The 19,910-nt window shown below is 44.1% G+C and overlaps 3 protein-coding genes and 1 long non-coding RNA gene across 7 annotated transcripts in view; 2 read left to right on the forward strand and 2 right to left on the reverse strand.

Moving 5' to 3' along the window:
- The window catches only part of LOC100347365 (protein SPATA31F1), a 100,018-nt gene that overhangs the window by 65,688 nt on the left and 14,420 nt on the right, over positions 1–19,910 (reverse strand). The gene's annotated exons all lie outside the window — the stretch shown is intronic.
- The window catches only part of SPATA31F3 (SPATA31 subfamily F member 3), a 54,807-nt gene that overhangs the window by 21,191 nt on the left and 13,706 nt on the right, over positions 1–19,910 (reverse strand). The window lies entirely within an intron of this gene.
- The window catches only part of PHF24 (PHD finger protein 24), an 80,500-nt gene that overhangs the window by 16,916 nt on the left and 43,674 nt on the right, over positions 1–19,910 (forward strand). The window contains exon 2 of one of the 2 annotated variants that reach the window (XM_051844411.2): positions 16,098–16,179. The exons of the other annotated variant lie outside the window; for it this stretch is intronic. Coding sequence (XP_051700371.1) covers positions 16,098–16,179 — 82 coding nt within the window. The remainder of the gene's footprint in view (positions 1–16,097; positions 16,180–19,910) is intronic. 2 annotated transcript variants of the gene reach the window in all.
- On the forward strand, positions 5,253–14,680 carry LOC138844626 (uncharacterized). The gene is made up of 2 exons (XR_011380748.1): positions 5,253–12,883; positions 13,017–14,680. It is a non-coding gene; the product is annotated as an uncharacterized lncRNA (long non-coding RNA).

Raw genomic sequence — 19,910 nt, forward strand, 5'->3', positions numbered from 1 at the left:
AGTCCTTGGGCCCCTGCACCCATGTGGGAGACCCAGATGGAGTTCCTGGCTCCTGGCTTTGGCCTGGCTTAACCTCAGTTATTGTGGCCATTTGGGGAGTGAACCAATGGATGGTAGATGGAACATCTCTCTCTCCCTCTCTCTTTAACTCTGCCTTTCTAATAAATAAATAAATTTTTAAAAAAGAAAAGAGGTTTCCTGCAGTTTCCAGCCCTCTTTACCCTTGCACTTTCTACTGCAGCGCTCCTCCCTCCAGAGGATGGGACACTCAGGGTGCCATCTTGGGAGCAAGGACTGGACCCTCACCGCCATACCTTCAAGTGCTTTGATCTCACACTCCCAGCCTGCAGAGCCATGAGCAAATTCAATTTCTGTTCTTTATAAATTACCCAGTCTCGAGTATTTTGTTATAACAACAAAAACAGACAAAGAATGACTATCAGTTTCAAGAACTGCTGGTCAGAAATACTACAAAATGCCCCTCTATTGGGATTTGTCTGTTGTTTTTCTTAAAGATGAGCAATGAGTGTTAATTGCAGAGTTCAACCAATAGTATTATGTAGAACAAAAAAATACTAAAAGGGATAAAGTATTATTAGGTGTTTAAATGTAACTGAAAAGTGATCCCTGTTAAATATAAGAGTGGGGATAAGAGATGGAGGAGATGTACAAATTGGGACATGCTCAATGGGACTTGCCCCAAATGGTGGAGTTAGAAATGTGCAGGGGATTCCAATACAATCCCATCAAGGTTGCATGTACCAATCCCATCTCACTAGTCCAAGTGATCAATTTCAGTTCACAATTGATCATACTGATAGGTCTAAGAGTCAAAGGGATCACATAAACAAGACTAGTGTCTGCTAATACTAACTGATAGAATAAAAAAGGGAGAAAACGATCCAACATGGGAAGCAGGATACACAGCAAACTCATAGAATGGCAGATGTCCTAAACAGCACTCTGGCCTCAGAATCAGCCCTTAAGGCATTTGGATCTGGCTGAAGAGCCCATGAGAGTATTTTAGGCTTGGAAAGCCAAGACACTCTGGAAAAAAAAAAAAAACTAAATGAAAGATCTCTGTGAGTGAGATCTCAGTAGAAAGAATGTGCCATCAAAGAAGGAGGTACCTTTCTCTGAAGGGAGGAGAAAATTTCCACTTTGACTATGACCTTGTCTAAATAAGATCGAAGTCAGCGAACTCAAAAGGCTTCCATAGCCTTGGAAACTCATGACTAGAGCCTAGGGAGATTACTGACACCATAAACAAGAGTGTCAAATTGTTAAGTCAACAACAGGAGTCACTGTGTACTTACTCCTCATGTAGGATCTCTGTCCTTAATGTGTTGTTCAATGTGAATTAATGCTATAATAGTACTGAAACAGTATTTTGCACTTTGTGTTCTGTGTGGATGCAAACTAATGAAATTTTTACTTAATATATACTAAATTGATCTTCTGTATATAAAGATAATTGAAAATGAATCTTGATGTGAATGGAATGGGAGAGGGAGTGAGAGATGGGAGGGTTGCGGGTGGGAGGGAAGTTATGGGGGGGGCAAAAGCTATTGTAATCCATAAACTGTACTTTGGAAATTTATATTTACTAAATAAAAGTTTTAAAAAAAAAGATGAGCAATGAGTTTTGGAAAGATAGTCACACAGGTAAAGTTCCATTTTCATCTGATATTAAATATTGCTTAAAAAGTGAAGACACAATAGCACATTCTGTCTTGTGGGCCTTCTAGTAATGTTTAACACATGGAAAACTTTGAACACATGTGCAAATTATTAATTTGAACAAAATTTGGAAGAAAGCTTTTTCTCTGATATTTTTTTCTCTGATTCTGAAGAGAATCCTGAGATTTCAAAATAGATAAATATAGATTGTTACTATTTACAACCACTTATCTTTCTGTATAGGGACTTTTCTTTACTGTCATACAAAATTAAAGTCAATTATAAACAAAGAGACAGGAACTAGAAAGTAAGATTAGATAAAAAAATTTTTAACATTTACAAGAGTACTTCAAAAGTTCATGGGAAAAAAATGGAACTAAAAGATATGTCTCAGGGGCAGTGCTGTGACGTAGCGGGTAAAACTGCCACCTGCAGTGCCAGCATCCCATATGGGCGCCAGTTCAAGTCCCGGCTACTCCACTTCCAATCCAGCTCTCTGCTATGGCCTGGGAAGACAGTAGAAGATGGCCCAAGTCCTTGGGCCCCTGCACCCATGTGTGAGACCTGGAAGAAGCTCCTGGCCCCTGGCTTTGGATCGGTACATCTCTGGCCCTTGCAGCCAATTGGGGAGTGAACCAGTGAATGGAAGACCTCCCTCTTTATTTTTTTTTTCTTTTTTTTTATTTGACAGGTGGAGTTATAGACAGTGAGAGAGAGACAGAGAGAAAAGTCTTCCTTCCATTGGTTCACTCCCTAAGTGGCCGCTACGGCCGGCGTGCTGCGCCAATCCGAAGCCAGGAGCCAAGTGCTTCCCCCTGGTCTCCCATGCAGGTGCAGGGGCCCAAGCACTTGGGCCATCCTCCATTGCCCTCCCGGGCTACAGCAGAGAGCTGGACTGGAAGAGGAGCAACCAGGACTAGAACCCAGTGCCCATATGGGATGCCGGCCCCGCTGGCAGAGGATTAGCCAAGTGAGCCAGGGCGCCGGCCCCTGACCTCCCTCTATCTGCCTCTCCTTCTCTCTGTGTGCAACTCTGACTTTCAAATAAATAAATAAATCTTTTTTTTAAATATGTCTGTTGGCCGGCGCCGCGGCTCAATAGGCTAATCCTCTGCCTGGAGCGCCGGCACACTGGGTTCTAGTCCCGGTCGGGGCGCCGGATTCTGTCCCAGTTGCCCCTCTTCCAGTCCAGCTCTCTGCTGTGGCCCGGGAGTGCAGTGAAGGATGGCCCAAGTGCTTGGGCCCTGCACCCCATGGGAGATCAGGAGAAGCACCTGGCTCCTGGCTTCAGATCAGCGCAGCATGCCAGCCACTGCGCGCTGGCCATAGCAGCCATTGTAGGGTGAACCAACGGAGAAAGGAAGACCTTTCTCTCTGTCTCTCTCTCTCACTGTCCACTCTGCCTGAAAAAAAAAATGTATATATATATATGTCTGTTGGGGCCAGCGTGTGGCACCACGATCTAATATGTGCTCTGGTTCCTATCCAGCTCCCTGCTACTGCACCTGGGAAAGAAGTTGGAGGATGGCCAATGGTTGGGCCCCTGCACCCAGATGGGAGACCCAGATGAAACTTCTGGCTCCTGGCTTTGGCCTGGCTGGGCCCAGCACTGGCCACTGTGATTATATGGGGAGAAAAACCAGCAGATAGAAGATGTGTGTGTGTGTGTGTGTGTGTCTCCTTCACTCTCTGTGTAACTCTGCCTTTCAAGTAAATAAATTTTAAAAAAAGATATGTTTGTTTTGGCACAAAAATTTTTTTCATAAAAGTTTTTCACAAAAAGTTTTTTCATTAAAGTACTTTTCATGAATTTTCTGAACCCCCCTATGTGCACGGATTTTGAATTTTTTGCAATCATTAATTTATGTTTTAATTCCAATTTTTAAGTTCCCTCATACTTTTTTGGGGGTGCATGTTTTAGAACATAAACAGTTTGATCCGCCCTCCCACTAGCACTATTATACAAGCAAATATAACATTACAAATATGTGCTCCTTAGGGAAAAGTGAGGAACTCTGTGTATAACAATGGGACGTGGGCTAACCTTGGGGATATGGCTGTGAGGGAAAGCACTGTGGAGGAAGTAACATTCAGGTGGAGATGTAAAAGGGCAGTTAATTAGAGGGAAAGCATCCTGGAGTGAGGGGGAATGAGGTGTATGAAGCTGTTGAAATGGGAAAGAGTTTGTACTTCAAATAACTGAAACAGGCAGTACAGAGTGGTGGTGAACAGCCTAGGTTCCAAAGTCAAACAGCTTGTATTTGATTCCCAGCTCTGTCCCCCACTTGCTATGTGATCTTGGAAAGTTTCATAACTTCTCTGGACCTTGATCCTTTCATTAAACCTACCTGCTAGGGTGATTGTGAGGAGAAAATTGCTCAAGAAATGTAAGCAGTAGCTTTTTATTATGACCAGTAGAACTAGACAGAAGTGGCACTGGAAGGTGTTAGAGAGGTGGGTGGGGCCCCATATCATGGAGGCGACAAGGGATTTAGGATTTATTCGAAATACAATGAAAAACTATTAAAAAATTTAGGTGGAGTATGACATTATGCAACAGATTTTGTTTTATTTTATTTTTAAAATATTTATTTATTTATTTGAAAGGCAGTGTTACAGAGAATCTTCCATCTGCTGATTCATTCCCCAAATGGCTGCAACAGCCAGGGCTGGGCCAGGCTGAAGCCAGGAGCCAGAGCTTCTTCCGTGTCTCCTCTATAGGTGCAGGGGCCCAAACACTGGGCCATCTTCCGCTGCTTTCCCAGGCTCATTAGCCGGGGGCTGGCTCAGAAGTGGAGCAGCCAGGATTCAAATCAGTGCCCATATGGGATGCCAGCACTGCTGGAGGTGGCTAGCCTGCTATGCCACAATGCCGGCCCCTGTGAAACATATTTTAAAGCTAATGCTTTAAAATCAATAAGCAAATTTTGTGCTTCTGCTTTGTGACCAAAAAAAAATTATTTTCATGAGCTAAATAAACGTTTCCTATCAGGCCAGCCTTATTTTTATTCTCACTTTTACCCCTTGAACTCCTCATATGTGACAGTCTCTTTCCAGTAAGAATCAAGTCAATTCAAAGTTCAGCCTTCATGGAAGCATTTCTCCCCTCCCCTGTCTACTCAACCCCATATCTGGTTTCAGAGCAGGTTAGTGCTCCTCCCTGGGTACGGCTGGTCTGCATGCTGTCTCTTCCAACTAGACTCCAACTGCGCTAGCTTTCCTCCTTACCTCTAACCCATCCCTATCCAACAGCTTCTGTCCTGGAGTCCACTGGGGACAGACACCACCACCAAACTCTGGTAGCACCAGCCTTCATGTTGCTGCCGTCTCAGCAGCCCAGGACTCCGTCGGTCTTGCTGTCCTCTCATTACTCGGGGCTACACAATAACTTTTGAAGCTCTGCATTCTAAATATAGACCACTGGGAACCTATCATTTGGGGTGGGGGGGGGGCTTGGCCTAGACCTGTGCTTTCAGACACTGTGCTGTCACCCACTCTTTTTTCCCTACCTCCATATCAAACATAAAGCTTCTCCCAGGCTTCTACCTCCCACCAAGATCAAAGGATCTCAGCTCACCTGTCTCTTCAACTTTATATTTCTATTGCATTCTCCTACCTACATACCCCTATTCTCAATGGAAAGTGGTTTTTGTTCCACCTTCTTTGGAGGAAGTTTCTCTAAGTTGATCATTTTCGGTAGGGACCACATTGGCAGAATGGTTATAGGAGATGTGATTGGGTTTTGAAAATATGATTTGGGTTAAGATGTCCATGAAAAAAAAAAGCCACATTAATTCCTTGTCAAAATGTTATCTCCATTTAAATTATTTGTTTATTTTCTGCCTTCATCCACAAGATACAATTTTTAAGGGGGAAAGGTTTCCTTCTCTATTTTCTGTACTGCTGTATTTCCAGCACCTAGTACAGGGTCTGTCATCCAATAAATACTTGTGGGAATGATGAAGGAATGAAATGAAAAAACAACAAATGATGGGTGATTGATTCTATCGGCACTGGGATCCACTGGAGGGCTTTGGGCAGAGGGCTGAATCAATCAGATTTGCAGGTTCTCAACTGTCTTTAAGCTGTCACGGTCATCACAATCAGCAGACTATCTTATCCGTCCCCACTCACCCCAACCCGCCCCATCACAACTATCGAGTTACCTTTCAAATACACGTGCTACTGTGGGAGAATTCACCATGGTCAACATTCCAACCTGGAAACAGCCTCCTGAGACCTGAGGAGACCTCACAAACCTAGGACTGCCTCCTCCTCCCCCTCCATCCTCTCGTCACCCCACCTTGCCTCATTCTCTTTAGCATTGGGGCCCTTAAGCCAGCTAAAGTAGCTAGTCACTGTAATCCTTCCAGAAAATTTCAGCAGAGATCTGGATAAGTTAGCTCTCAAATGCACATGCTACTGTGGGAGAATTCACCACTGTCAGTATTCAAACTGCGAACAGTCTTCTGAGGACAGGAGGACGTTTTATGGAAGCTCACCATCGGGGAACTAAATTTTTACACAGGACAAAGAAATTGACAACTATTCAGACAGAGCCAGAGATATGGAGAGAAACTAGTCAAAACGACTTTTTGACATCTTTTTAAATTAAAAAAAAAAAGATTTATTTTATTTGAAAATCAGAGTTACAGATAGAGAGGAGAGATGGAGAGAGAGGTCTTCCATTCTCTGGTTCACTTCCCCAGATGGCCACACCGCTAGGGCTGGGCCAGGCAGAAGCCAGGAGCCAAGAGCTTCATCCAGGTCTCCCACATGGGTGGCAGGGGTCCAGGCACTTGAGCTGTCATCTGCTTTTCCCAGGCCTTTAGCAGGGAGCTGGGCTGGAAGTGGATGCTGGAAGTGGATATGGATTCCAGCATCACAAGAGGTAGCTTTACCTGCTACACCACAATGCTGGTCCGCATCTTTTTGAATTTTAGAACTCTAATTCTTATCATAAAAGCCTAAAAATGGTTCATAAACTCACTTCAGCGTCTGTAGGGTGAGGAGTACATTGGGAAACTACACCTCAGCTTGAGATGTATCTGGGCAAGAACTCAGTCTGGCAAAACAGACATTGGTGAAAGGTGGGGAAGAGGGCAACAGGCCCAGCCCTCAGCCTATAGAACCCAAGATTAACTTGTTTTAAGCTTATCTGGGAAGGAACTGTGGCTTCCATCTCAAACCACAACATAAGCCAATGTCCTGAAAGAAAGAAAAGTGTGGGTATGTTGTGGGCAAGAGCATCTATTTCCCCAGAATCAGTTGAGGGTGAGAATCGTTTAGAGCCTGGAACTCCTCTCTACTTCTAGAACCTTCTCCCTGGTTTTCAGTTGCCAGGCGTGCCCTGAGGATTGAGTCCAGCTTCTGTCTACTCATCTTTACCTGGTTTTCTTTGTTTTCAGCATAGCCAATATTCCCTCCCTCCCCCAACCCCTAAGCTCATCCCTTCAAAACAGACCCTGGCTAAGGGAGTTCAGAATGCCTTCCTGTGATAGTCTCTCCCATTGCTCCCATCCTGCCATCCCCAAATGTCAGGTAACTGAGTCCATTTTTCCAAACCCAAAGCAGAAAGAACTCAAGAATGTTGTGTTTCAAGCACAGAAAAGGGAATGGAACTCTCATCTCTTGAGCCCTGAGGTTCCCCAGGGTGTAAACAGGCTGACCCTGGCAGCTGTGTTTCTCTAAAATCCTGTTGTACGGAATGCCTGGAGAAGGGGGTCACAGTACCTTTTAGTTAATTTTACTCATACTCTCAGTACCCTGACTTAAGGACTATTTAATTTCACATGGACTAGATGTTTGACTCAAAATAGACACTTCGTAGATGTATGTTGAATGAACTGTGCACAAATATATGCTAAGGTATATGTTTATTTTGTATTTATTAAAAGGAATAATAGTAGTATGGTGGCATTAAGACTTGTATAATAAATAATCTTTTATTCAAATATTTAGAATTCATAAGTATATGAGTATTTAAAAATAAAATACAGAAATATATACTTAAATAATTTGAAATGTAATGAATAGCTGAGTGGGTATCTGGCCTAACAGTAGACACCTATTGGGGGGTGGGCTTTGTCGTGCAGTGTGTTAAATAACCACTATGTATGCAGCATCCCACACTGGAGTGCCTGGTTCAAGTCCTGGCTGCTCCACACTTTTTATCCAGCTTCTAACTTAGTTCCTGCCACTCAGTTGGGAGATTCAGTGGAGCTCCGGGCTCCTGGCTTTGGCCTGGTCCAGCCCTGGCTGTTGTGGGCATTTGTGGAATGAAGTAGCAAATGGAAAAGAGATCTCTCTCTCTCTCCCCTCCCCCCATTTCAAATAAATAAATCTTTTTTTAAAAAAGCCAGCTGGGATGCCAGCATCCCATATCAAAGTGCCTGGGTTCCAAGTTTCAGCTCTTTCTGATTCCAGCTTCCTGCTAATGCAGATCCTGGGAAGCAGTGGTGATAACTCAAGGAGTTGGGGCCCCACCATCCATGTAGGAAACCCTTAGACCACCGGCCTTGCCTGGGGTCACTGTGGGCATTTGGAGAGTGAACCAAGTGGATGGGAACTCTGTCTCTCTCTCTCTCCCTCTCTGCCTCTCAAATTAAAAAAAATAAGATAGACAAATTTTAAAGGATAGCTTATAAAAATATACTTACCTATCACTATGATAAAATACTGTTATTATATAGCAATTCAGAAAAAAGTCTTCATACAATTTTGAAACATACCCTAATCACTGTTTCTCTCCTCTATCTCCGTCTAACTCCCACTAGAATGTAAGTGCCTCCACCATAATAACATCAATCCCACACCATCACTCCAGAATATAAGTTTCACGAGGGCAGGAACTTCTGTTTTGTTTACTACCATATCTGTTGCTACTAACTAGAAGAATGCCTGATAAATGATAGTCATTCAGTAAATACTGCAAATATGTGACTACATATCTGTACACATCTTCATCCAAAGTCAAGAACACAAAGCAGGAAAGCGGAGGCAATGAGAATGAATATATCACACAGGATTCTCATATTTATAATGGCTAACATTTATTAATCATTTATTGATTTAATAGGCCCAATTGCAGAACCCCAAACCCTGGATCTGCGTGCCCAGTGCACAGCAATCCAATCACTGACAGCGGGAGGTTGGAAGAAAGTAAGTGTTTGTTGAAAGTAAGTGTTCCTGTAAACTGTTTTGTTTACAGGAAGGAATTGGGCAGCTCTCTCTCAACTCCAGGACTCCTCGAAGGATTAGGAGTGGTAAATCTTGCAGATTAAAGTGGGAGCTGAGTAGTGCATGATCAGCCCACGTGTGGGTCTCTGGTTGGTCTACAGTGCTCATGGCTTTCCTTTGGTCAGCAATAGGAGGCCAGCATGTTCTTCTGAAGATGCTGGGATGGCAAAGTGGGCTGCAGTCTGTTTAGGGTCTTTAAATAGATCGGCTATTACCTTGTTTGATCAGCACCTGGGATTTCTGTGAAGCATCTAAAAATGGAGTCTAGCATTAGGATGTTAACTATAGAGGTGTGATAATTGAATTCTGACTCTTGTGATCTGGGGTTATGTGTGGGGTTGGCCTGACTCATGCACCTTCCCCTTCATTTAGTGAGTTAATCTTTAGTGAGGAGTTGAGATGTAATAATCAAAGTGAAACCAGAGGAACTGCAAGATAAGGGAGAGAGAGTGGAGCCCGATAAAGTCAACATCAAAGGCATTAGAGAGTGGCTCTGTTTCAGCCGTAGGCTAAGCACTTGATGTGCAAATCTATGATATAGACCCTATTATTAATTTCATTTCTAAAAAAACCTGGAGGGAACTGAGGTCCAGAGAGGCTAGCGTTGCTATTAGGTACTCACATGATAATGTATCTTTTTCACTTAGCAAAGCACCAAACCATTTTCCTGAGTTATTCTTCATAGTAAAATAATAGAGGAAGACAATGTTCAAGTTCTCATTATTTGGATTCCCAAAGCACACAGTGAATGAGTACAAGAGCGGCCATGAGGATTTTCGAGTCCTCAAACCTGTTATGAGGCCACAGCAGCCCAGATTTTTCCCAGAAGGCAAATACAAACATGTGTAATAATGCTCGTGTCACAAGGCTGCAGTAGGGGAGAGTTAATAAGTGATTACAAAATCCTTTGTAAATACAGAGTGCTGTAGAAATGCAAAACATCTACAAGCACAGTAATTAGTTCTAATCACTATTTCTATTCTGTGTGCAGCTGTCTCTCAAAATTCACTTTGGGGAATTTAATCATCAAATCTCAATCAATAAAGTAGCCTCACTCTTTCTCAGATTCCACTGAGAAGCCATCCTTCATTCCCCCCAGCTGCTGCCTAAACCCCACCTACTCCTAATTACCCTCAGCACTTCTCACTCCAAGGTGGTCGGCAATGGCTGGATGCTCACATTATAAATGAAAAAAAGAAGTCTGTCTGAGCCTTGAGCTTTTCAGAATCCCTGACTTATAAACACAATTGGGCACAAGGGCCTGGAAAAGTATACAGACCTTTCAGAATATAACTCCCTGACCTCCCTACATAGCAAGGGAAATTTTCCTCCCCTGGAGTTTCAGCAGTGCTCAGGTAGTCGTACTAAAATACTAGGCTGGGGGTTGGCACTGTGGCGCAGTAGGTTAATCCTCTGCCTGCAGTGCCAGCATCCCGTATGGATGCTGGTTTGTGTCCCAGCTGCTCCTCTTCCAATCCAGCTCTCTGCTATGGCCTGGGAAAGCAGAAGATGGCCCAAGCGCTTGGGGCCCTGCACCTACTGTGGCAGACCTGGAAGAAGCTCCTGGCTTCAGATTGGCTTAGCTCCGGACGTTGTGGTCATTTGGGGAGTGAACCAGTGGATGGAAGACCTTTCTCTCTGTCTCTCCCTCTCTCTGTAACTCTACCTTTCAAATAAATAAATACAATCTTTTTAAAAATATTAGCTTGATAAATTATTTAGGAATGTGAGGCAAATAAGCACTGAATAAATGTGGTCATCATGACAATGATCGATTCAACATTCACTTAGGTACAGTGTACAGACAACTTCTTGAATGGTTGCAACAGAACTCCTATAGCCCAAAAGCTGAAAATGTTTGCTCTCTAGTCCTTAGAGGAGTAGTTTGTTGACACCTCAGGGTACAAACACAGAGGAAAGGTTTGAGTCTTGAGTCAACATTCATAGATAAGAAATATGAGAAGGAGCAGCTCATGACATAGGCAGAAAACTCAGGGAATGTTGTATCTCCAAACCTAGTGAAGATCATCTTTTAGGGGCAGAGGGAGTGACCACCTATGTTAATGTGGCCTAGAGGACACATAAGATGTGGATTGAGGGACTGGCGCCGTGGCTCACTTGATTAATCCTCTGCCTGCGGCACCGGCATCCCATATGGGCACCAGTTCTAGTCCCGGCTGCTCCTCTTCCAGTCCAGCTCTCTGCTGTGGCCCGGGAAGGCAGTGGAGGATGGCCCAAGTGCTTGGGCCCCTGCACCTGCATGGGAGACTGAGAGGAAGCACCTGGCTCCTGGCTTTGGTTCTGCTTAGTTCCGGCCGTGGCGGCCATTTGGGGAGTGAACCAGCAAAGGGAAGACCTTTCTCTGAGTCTCTCTCACTGTCTAACTCTATTGTGAAATTTAAAAAAAAAAAAAAGAGAGAGAGAGAGAGAGAGAGATGTGGACCGAGAATTGACCGCTGTGTTTTATAGCCTGAAGGCCACTGGGGACCTTCACAAGAGCACTGTGAGTGGAATGGTAGGACTGAGGGTCTCATTGATGTGGTGGGTTCAAGAGAGAATGGGAAGAGAGGCAGTGGAGACAGCTTGCACAGATAAGAGTTTTGCTTGAAAGAACAGAGTCATAAACTGAAAGGGGTTACAGAATAGAGAAGTGTATTTTTGTCTCGTGGATCTCCTTACAAAAAAAAAATTTGGCAATGTGGCACAGTGTGTTAAGTTGCTGCCAGCAAATGGACGATTCTCTCAGTCTCTCTCCCTTTCTCCCTGTAACTCTGCCTTTCAAATAAATAAATAAACCTTTTTTTAAAAGAGGGAGATGAAGATAAGATGAGAAAGGGTTAAATTATGATACAAATACACTGTGGAAGCTGCCTCCCTACTGGTAAGCAAAAGCATTTCAGCGAAAAGATAAAGTGATTCCCGAGTCCATGGCAATAATCTAGGGTAAACAAGAGTTCTCAAAAAAAATTAATGGAAATCAGAATGACGAAGGTAGAAATAGTGCCACGTCAAGGAGTCAGCATTGGATTCTGTTGCTGAAAATCTGAAGAATGGGCCTGCCATAGTATTTCCACTGTGTGCTACCACTGGCTGACCACGGTAAGTGTGGCTTCCGAGAAAATAGGACAGTGTTTTCAGATGCAGCAGTCGCCACAATCCCAGGAGTCTGCAGTATTCCCACACTGGAGCTTAAAAGAAGCTTCACACTGCATCTTTTCCTACCATTGATATTCCCAACACCCTAAGACTCCCCCAGAACTGGCAGAACTGACCACACCACCCCCTGAACCTAATACAGGGCTCTTTTCTTTTCCAGGTTCCACTCAAAGCTAGCAGCCTTCCATGTTACCTAGTAGACAAACCACAGCCACATTCCTAGGTGTAGAACAAGTTGCTTCCAGATACCAAAGAGGTCTAAGGGCACTGTGCTTCCATCTCTATGGGAAAGGGTACAAGATGTGCACCTTGTATTTTACCTTGCAGAGCTATCCCAACATGCCTCTAACCATTGGAATGCTCAAAACTTCACTGAAAGGGCCATCTCTCTCCCACCTTATGGAGCACATCTGCATGCCATCAATTAAATGGAGCAGTGTGGTGGGTCTGTGGGATGTCCAGGTGGTCCGGATCTCACCAAATTATATTATGACAGCAAGAAAGTTAATATAGCCGCAAGGGAAAATTGTAAATATTGCTTGCCGTCTCACATGACCACGAACTCTTGCTGATACTCTCCTGATACAAATGGAAAAGAATTGTTTTGTCATATTCTGGGAACATACCATGTGCCTGAAAACTTAGCAATCTGCCCTAGCAATTTAGCAAGAAGATTAAATCTGGCACATAAGCTGTGGTTGAAGTTACTGCGTGTTTAAGCCTGCAATAATCTTCAGTCATTCTCCAGGATCCACTCAGGGTGTGATATCGTTTATGACTTACTGTTTTGGCTGGGAGAGAAGGAAAGGTGAGAGAACAGTTTAAAATGTTTCTACTTGGCCTTCCTCCCTAATTAAACCTTACCTTTTAATTCCATTTTCCACAAACTTTTTGAAGTATCCTCATATTTGCCATTGTATTGCTTCTTGTTTTTCTCCTAGAAATACCATGCTCGAATCCATCTCGACAACTCCCTGCAGCTGAAGCCCCTTGGTTGCCCCTCAGACCCTGAGGGTTGTCACTGTTACCATGATGTCTTTTACACTGAAACTCATCATCCCATGGATACTGAAGAACCCAGCTCTGCAACTGACTCTGGCTTTCGGCCTGACCAACAGCAGACATCACCACTGTGATGCCAGCGCCCCTCTCACCGGCGCTTTCCTGATAGGGGTGTATGCTGTATCTTCTGGGGTCTCCCACAGAACATGATCACCTAGTGTGTTTTGTGGCCACACACAACAGCCATTCTTGTTTGCTGACTTTCCTCAGCCTATTTTTCCTGCCATCTGCCAGCACAGCTCAAGTATTTCTACTCCACTCAACCTTTGAGCCTCTAAGAATGACCCATCCTCTAGGATTCTTGCCAGTGTTAAATCCTATGTTCCCTCCTCCCTCAAAATTGTCCACAAGTCAATGGATTCTTGCTTACCCAGTCTTATATTCCAACTCCTTCGATGAAGTACCCTCAAAACACATCTAGATATACCACCTTGCTTCTACCAGTATGTCTTAATTCTTTTAGATGAATATATCATCTTTCTTCCATTACTAGGTTCAGCACTTCTCAGCCAGGTCATACTGGTATTTAACCCTAAAATATTGGCCTAACAGATGGGACAGGAAGTAGGGCTCCTGAAGGGGCCACCTGATGCCACATATACTTGCAATATCTACCAATACAGAAGTGACAGCTCTTACTAGAGAAGAATAGATCACTTATGCACATTTTTAGAATTCAAAATGTTCTCAGGGCCTATATCTCCAGAAGCATCCGTCCAGATGCCTCTATTCTGTATGTCATGGTCCTAGGTTTTCCCAACCAGGGCCCTGACCTAAGATTAACAGACTTGCCTTGACTGATGATTTCAGTCTCTGGAGCTTTGCCATCCTAACTACTAGAACATCTGTTTGGTGCTCATATGTGTCCACTCCTTGCTCCAGGCTTTAACTCTTTGTTAATGGCTCTTCGATTCTCATTATCCCTCTACAGAACATAAAATCAATTTAGCAGGAGCTAGCCTACTCCACTGTGCATATTGCTCCCTCATATCTTCAGAATGACTTATCATTGCACTAGCAAATGCAATCCTTCTAACCAGGAAGTTTTCTCAGGTCACTTTCAATGAAATCTTTATCTACTGCACCACCAGGGACTATCTATGCTCTACATAACACCCAAGAGGGAGTGGTAATCTTTGCCTACCAGACAATGAGTGATTCGTACCCAGAACCCTATTTTACCACCAGATTTCTTGGAACATGTGTGTTGATTGGATCATCTAAGAAAATGTCAAAATGAAATCAATAGGTGGGGCCACCTGCAACGCCGACATCCCATATTGACACCGGTTCTAGTCTCGGCTGCTCTACTTCCAATCCAGCTCTCTGCTATGGCCTGAGAAAGCAGTAGAAGATGGCCCAAGTCCTTGGGCCCCTGCACTCATGTGGGAGACCCAGAAGAATCTCCTGGTTCTTGGCTTCAGATCAGCCCAGCTCTGGCCATCACAGCCATTTGAGGAGTGAACCGGCGAATAGAAGACCTCTCTCTCTCTCTCTGTAACTCTGCCTTTCAAAAATAAATAAATCTTTTTAAAAAAAAAAATAGAAACAGATTCCTTCTATGCCATTCACAAACAGTTTCAACAACATCTGGCCTATAAAACAAATTATTCTTCATGTGATTGATACTATTGACATTATTACTTATTCCAGTCAGATTCTATACTCACTTTCATACTCATTTAAATATGTTAATTTGGTGTTTTACAAGCTTATGGGTATGATTATAGGTTAATATAATAAAAGCCAATAAATTATGAATCAAAAATTATACTTCTATATAGTACCATTCTGTGATAACATGTAAAAGTACCTTAAAAAGTGAACAAAACTTAAATAAATACCAACATTACTATTTTTATGATAATGATGGTGAAGTTGGTGGTTTAAGAAGTTGTATTTCGTGGCTGGCACTGTGGCTTAGTGGGTAAAGCTGCAGCCTGCAGTGCTGGCATCCCATATGGGCACCAGTTTGTGTCCCAGATGCTCTACTTCTGATCCAGCTCCCTGCTAGTGTGCCTGGGATAGCAGTGCAAGATGGCCCAAGTCTTTGGGCTCTTTCACCCATGTGGGAGACCTGGAAGAAGCTCTTGGCTCCTCGCTCCTGGCTCCTGGCTTCAGATCAGCCCAGCTCCAGCCATTATGGCCATTTGGGGAGTGAACCAGCAGATGAAGACTTTCTCTCTCTCTTTCTCTCTCTTTCTCTCTCTCTGCCTCTCTGTTACTCTGTTTTCAAATAAAATAATAAATCTTTAAAAATAAATAAATAAAATAAAGCAAGGAAGCAGTTCTCTGCTATCCTTGCTTTATTTAGAGACCAGTTTGTGGCGCATCAGGTTAAACCACTGCCTGCAACACCACATCCCACATCAGAGTGTCAGTTCAAGTTCTAGCTGTTTTGCTTCCAATCTTGCTCCCTGCTAATGCACCTGGGGAGACAGCAGAATACATGGCCCCCTGCCACCCACATGGGAGACAGCATAAGGAAGATCTATCTCCCACTCTGCTTTTCAAATAAAAAAAAACTTTTAAAAAGTTGCATTTAGCTACAGAATTCAGGGGAATTGGTCTTACAGAGACAAGGCAGAGAAGCCAACTCGGAATTTACTGACACAAACAGGTATGAGGCTACAAAGAACTGGACCAATATGATAACATTTGTAATGGGCAAGAAGAAAAAGAAACACTTATAAGGAAAAATCATCAGAAAATAGTAATTAATTTGCTGTGATGGATAAGTGAAAGAAATGAAACAAAGAGAAACCAGGAACTCCTAAGTCCAAAGAAATGAGATAATTCAGTTCAGAGTATGGAGTAGAGATGTGTTTGGTTTTTTATCTCCCCCTCAATTCCTTTCCCTTGTACTAACAAGCAATGCTTCCCTTTAGAGAGCTTCCTCCACTGTATGCCATGTGGTTCTCACGGAGCTGCCACTTACAGCATCCTCCTTTCCTTCTCAGGAGCTGGCCTGGGACCCAGACCTACCCTTCATAGAGCCCCACCCTCTGGCTACAGAGGTCATCCCAGTAATGGGCACATGATGTAAGTCACTGCAATCAACCTTAAACTGTACACTGATGTTGGGAGACAGGCTTCTTTTCTCTGGGACTGCTAAGCTGGGATAACATAATCATGACACTGTTCCAATGTTCCCACCAGCCCTATTCCCCACCGTTCTCTTGTATGCAGGAAACCAAGTGGCAATAGGAGTGAAAGAGGCCACGAGAAGGAAAAATCAGATCAGATTTTTTTTTTTTTACAGGCAGAGTGGACAGTGAGAGAGAGACAGAGAGAAAGGTCTTCCTTTTTGCCGTTGGTTCACCCTCCAATGGCCGCCGCAGCTGGCGCGCTAAGGCCGGCCGGTGCATTGTGCTGATCCGATGGCAGGAGCCAGGTGCTTCTCCTGGTCTCCCATGCGGGTGCAGGGCCCAAGCACTTGGGCCATCCTCCACTGCACTCCCTGGCCATAGCAGAGAGCTGGCCTGGAAGAGGGGCAACCAGGACAGAATCCGGTGCCCCGACCGGGACTAGAACCCGGTGTGCCAGCGCCACAAGGCAGAGGATTAGCCTAGTGAGCCGCGGCGTGGGCACGAGATTATTATTATTATTATTATTATTTTTTAAACCTACATGCAGGGCCAGCATGTGGCTCACTTAGTTAATCTTCTGCCTGCGGCGCCGGCATCCCATATGGGCGCCAGGTTCTAGTCCCGGTTGCTCCTCTTCCAGTCCAGCTCTCTGCTGTAGCCTGGGAGGGCAGTGGAGGATGGCCCAAGTGCTTGGGCCCCTGCACTGTATGGGAGACCAGGAGGAAGCACCTGGCTCCTGGCTTTGGATTGGTGCAGCGCGGGCCATTTGGGGAGTGAACCAACGGAAGAAGACCTATCTCTGTCTCTCTCTCACTGTCTATAACTCTACCTGTAAAAACACACACACACACACACACACACACACACAAACCCTACATGCAGCTCCACTTTTGATATCTCGAGCCTAATGGCTCAATTTGTTTTCCTTTTCCCAGATTGTAGAATTGGGATTTTATCTTTGTAAGTGAAAGAGAGCACAGATATCTGGCAATTGACCTGATGAATAAATTTGAGATAATAGAGGGAATATTAAGAGTCAATGGCAGCGGCCATTTGAGGGGTGAACCAACTGAAGGAAGACCTTTCTGTCTCTCTCTCTCTCACTGTCTAACTCTGCCTGTCCAATAATAATAATAATGATAAAGAGTCAATGGAAGAACAAGAAAGTCTATTTTTCTGTGCCAGCATCCCATATGGGCGCCAGTTCATGTCCTGGCTACTCCATATCCAATCCAGCTTTCTGCTGCGACCTGGGAAAGCAGTGGAAGGTGGCCTAAGACCTTGGGCTCATGCCCCTGCGTGGGAGACCTAGAAGAAGCTCCTGGCTTCTGGCTTCGGATTGGCACAGCTCCAGCCATTGCGGCCATCTGGAGAGTGAACCAGCGGATGGAAGACTCTCTGCCTCTGTCTCTCTGTAACTGTGCCTTTCAAATAAATAAATAAATCTTTAAAAAAAAACCTGTATTTCCAAAGTAGTAAATAATCATAAACAGTGGATAAAACTATATACCATCCCTACTATATCTCTCTAAACCTATATGGCTTCTAAACCTATATGGCTATAGGTTTAGAGAGAGTATAATATAAAGGACATAGCAGTGCTTGTAAAATTTGAATTCCAGCACTAATAATTTCATAGTTTTGCACAATATATCAACTGACATTTCTTAGTATATACTTTATGGCAATCATTGTAAGAGCTTCACATGCATTATTTTATTTAATCACACTTGAGGAAGGGACTGGGACTCAGAGATATTAAGAAATCATCCCTAAGGACACACATCCACCAAATGCAGTTTGGGGATCCTAATATAGACCTCTCCAACTCCACTCAGCTCTTTACCACCATGATATACTGCCTCTCTTGTGGTCAGTTTGTGTCCACTATGTGAGGCCAAAGTGCTTTTAAAAATCCACAGATGTCATCTTATTAACATTCATAATTCCTCTATTCTCTGGAGTTCTTGAAAACCATTGAATAAATGTGAATATTGGTTTTTCAGAATAAAAATTTTGGTTACATTCAATAATTTTGAGGGCTAGAAATGGAACCTCAACTCCCTCTTGAGTCTACTATTGATTATTTTACACAGGCTGTGCAAACTGATTCAATACAAATGGTAAATCTTGAGTAGATGCTTGAGTAGAGGCACAAGGAATACAGAAGACTGTGGTTTTACAGTTGTCTTCTGGGGACTTGTCCCTTCCTTTTCATTCAAATCCCAACCCAGAAGCCTGCAAAATAGACACACATACCCTTCCCTGCCCATTGCAATCATTTTGTTCAGAGTATGTAAATTTATATAAAATAAAGGAAAAACCAGAGACACAATAAAGTCCTCTACAGGCAGATTATGATAAAGAAAATCCTCTTCATTCTCCTCTCTCTATGCAAGATACCTAGTATATGTCCTCATTGTCATTTGTAACCTTGATGAGAGACATTTTCCATGTGAGAATTAGGCATGTGGCAAAACTTGGCTAAGCATGATGTGTCCAGCAGTTTCCTCTAATTTGGACAACCAGCATGCTGCTAGATACTGGTGGGGCACACTCAGAATTCCCTAGTACTTCCTAGAATAACCAAGCCTGATTTCTGCCATCAGCTCTTCCACTGAAATGAATCTTGCCAAGTCCCCAGCAACACACCCTCGTCACCTAATCCGGTGAATATTGTTTTCAATCCTCATTCCCTGGAACTCAGCAGCAGCTCCTGAGTTGTTCACCCATTGCTCTCTTCTCCTTCTGCCTTCCTCCGACTCTTTGCTCTGATCTTCTGATATTGTGGGGAGCAATCCGGACTAGACTAAGTTACTCGAATTAGGACTTATTCTATGCATCTGCTCTCCCACAATATGGCGCTGGGAGAGAAGTAAACAGCTTCCGCACGGCTGCCTCCAGTTCAACTAATAAACTGTAGGACTTGCTCCTGATTGGAGGAGAGCAGCGTACTCGGCGTGTGGGCAGCCGAGTTAGGATTGGCGGAGGAGGACTATAAAGGAGGAGAGAGACGGCATGCACCAGGAACATCTATGGGGAACATCTAAGGGGAACATCTAGCTGAAGGAACACCTGTGCAGCCCCCGAGAAGAGCCGGCCGGCGGTGTGCCACTCCCCTGCGGAAGTGGGGAATGTGGCAGGGGGAACCGCCCTTCCACGGAGGTGGAAGGGATAGTAGCCAACCCGGGAAGAACCAGCAGCAAACCCGGGGAGGGCCGAGCAGACGAAAGAACAGCGCAGGGTCCTGTGTCGTTCCTCCATGAAGAGGGGGAGCGACAGATATCACGCTCTCCTGATTCTTCTTCCTGTACAATAACTTCTTCAGTCTCTTTCCAAGACTTTTCTTCTTTTTCTGGCCCCTTAAAATAATCTGTCCTTGGCTCCTTCCATGTTCTTTCTGTCAAATCTCTGTGGATTATCTCAATTATGTCCATTGCTGCATAAACCACACTGATGCTCTCTCCAGTCCTGACCTCTCTTGTGAACTCCTAATCCATATATCCTTCCTCTCCATCTGGATGTCTCATAGGCAGCTCAACACTAACACAGCAGAACTGAACACAGCAGAACTCCTCCTGTGAGTGCCTGGGTCCATATCTCCATTAATGGCTCCCTAGCCCACATTATGTCTGCCTCCCCTAGACCTTGCCAGTCATTTCAGAGTCTTTCCTTTCCCTCCCC

This window comes from Oryctolagus cuniculus, chromosome 1 (assembly GCF_964237555.1).
Source record: "Oryctolagus cuniculus chromosome 1, mOryCun1.1, whole genome shotgun sequence".
In the NCBI taxonomy this organism is placed as follows: Eukaryota; Metazoa; Chordata; class Mammalia; order Lagomorpha; family Leporidae; genus Oryctolagus; species Oryctolagus cuniculus.